We start from the raw sequence: 1,811 nt of genomic DNA on the forward strand, positions 1-1,811 counted from the left end.
GTCGGGGGGGGGGGGAGCGCAGGCGCGTGCCGGGTCGAGATAGCACTGTGACACCCAGGCTGATGGCTGCAGGAGCACACATTCACAGCAGGCAGCACACCGGCACAGCACAGCGCTGCAGGGCAGCCCCAGCTGGCGGCGCTTGGCAGCGCACGGCAAGAGGGGCAGAGGCGTGAGGAGCAACGACGGGGCACGAGGAGCAGTCCCAACGCCCCCGCTCAGGTGTGATGATTTGCACCCAGCGCCTGCGCCCTAGCGCAGCGCCACCAGACGAGCAGCGCCCGTGCCAGCATCCTCGCCACCTTAAATCAAGCCCATATTTCACAAACACATCCGCACACCTACGTGCACACACACACAACAAACACACACACACACACATACTCACACAAACACATATATGCAAGGGTGCAAAGGCTTGCACGCCCGCACACAGCCGTCACACGCTCTGACCTGGTGGACATCTCCATGGCGAAGAACACGCCCCCCACCGGCGCCTTGAACGCGGTGCACACGCCGCACGCGGCCCCGCACGCCACCAGATCGCGGATGTCCCTGCGGGAGGGGGGCTTGTGGTCAGCAGGGCGCGGCAAGGGCTTGCTGACATCACCACACGTCACGAGGAGCGACAGCAGCCCCTCGTTTTTCAGAGCCACATTATGGGGCTCGTGCAAATCGCCACAGACATTTGCGTGCCAGGCTGGCAAGAGGGACCGCGGGGGTTCGTAGCCCACAAGGCTGCAGCCCCTCAGGGCTGCAGTCTGGGGCTGCGGGTGGGGATTGGGGCCCAGAGCCAGAGTGTGAATGGTGTTGGAAAGTGCCAGCACCGCCTGTCTCGGATTTTTCTTGCGGAGGGGCCTGCAAACCACACCTGTTGTATGTGTAAGTGCCCCAGTGCATGGCCAGGTCCATCTTGTGCTGGAACCACTTGCTGCTGCCTGGGGCCATGGTCAGAGGTGACACGACGTGGAGAGAAGAGTGTGCGTGCATGGGTGCGTGTGGGGGGAGGTGTGCATGCAAGAGTGTTTTGTCGGTGTGTGTGTTTTTGTGTTTGTGTTGGTGTGTGTCTGTGCGTGTTGTGGGAAGCAAGCAGAAGCCATATAAAGGCCATTGTAGTGCCCTTACATTTCATTCTGACCGTCTCGTATGTGTTTCTGCCCGCCTCAGATCTGCCAGACAATGCAACATCCGAAGCCGCAGCCGCAGCCGCCGCAGCAGCCGCCGCCACCGCCGCAGCGGCAGCAACAGCAGCCGCGGCCGCGGCAGCAGCAGCAGCAGCAGCAGCAGCAGCAGCAGCAGTAGCAGCAGCAGCAGCATGGCGCTCCGACCCATGTTCGGCGCCTGCTACCACCACCCCCGCCCTGCCGCGCCCCACCCCTCACCCCCTCACCCAGGATCACCGCCAAGATAGACCCCGCGTGCAGCATGGGCCCCTCCTTGCCCATCACAAGGCTGCTCGCCACCGCCAGCGCGCTGCCGATGACCTGCGGGCGCCGCGGTGTGCGGCGGGAGGGTATGCGTCTGTACTGGCGCCAGAGTTGGGGGCTGGGGGCGACGGTTCGTTGCACTCATGCAGCCCATTGCTTTGGCGGCGGATCAAATCTGCACCAGGCAGGCTCTCCTTGCAAAGAACAACAGCGTAGCAACAACATAAGAGTCACCAGAGACCCCCAAACCCCTGCTCAGTTTGCGTGACGAAACTGCGTCCCACACAAGAGATTATCCCCTTTTCGGCACCCTGAACCCCAGTCCCGCAGGTGTGCGGCCTAGCCACAGCCCCAATACCCCCCCCCCCTCATGCCCCCCCCCCC

At 63.3% G+C, this 1,811-nt stretch overlaps 1 protein-coding gene across 1 annotated transcript in view; it reads right to left on the bottom strand.

The window, feature by feature from the left end:
* Window positions 1-218: 218 nt before the first annotated feature.
* MNEG_14119 (Chloride channel protein CLC-a) overlaps window positions 219-1,811 on the bottom strand; it is a gene marked incomplete at both ends in the record, with an annotated part of 3,166 nt that continues 1,573 nt past the window's right edge. Inside the window, 4 exons of the mRNA XM_014037409.1 lie at window positions 219-252; window positions 454-555; window positions 872-938; window positions 1,391-1,484. Of these exons, the coding sequence (XP_013892863.1) occupies window positions 219-252; window positions 454-555; window positions 872-938; window positions 1,391-1,484 (297 nt within the window). The remainder of the gene's footprint in view (window positions 253-453; window positions 556-871; window positions 939-1,390; window positions 1,485-1,811) is intronic.

Source organism: Monoraphidium neglectum (genome assembly GCF_000611645.1).
Source record: "Monoraphidium neglectum strain SAG 48.87 unplaced genomic scaffold scaffold04266, whole genome shotgun sequence".
In the NCBI taxonomy this organism is placed as follows: Eukaryota; Viridiplantae; Chlorophyta; class Chlorophyceae; order Sphaeropleales; family Selenastraceae; genus Monoraphidium; species Monoraphidium neglectum.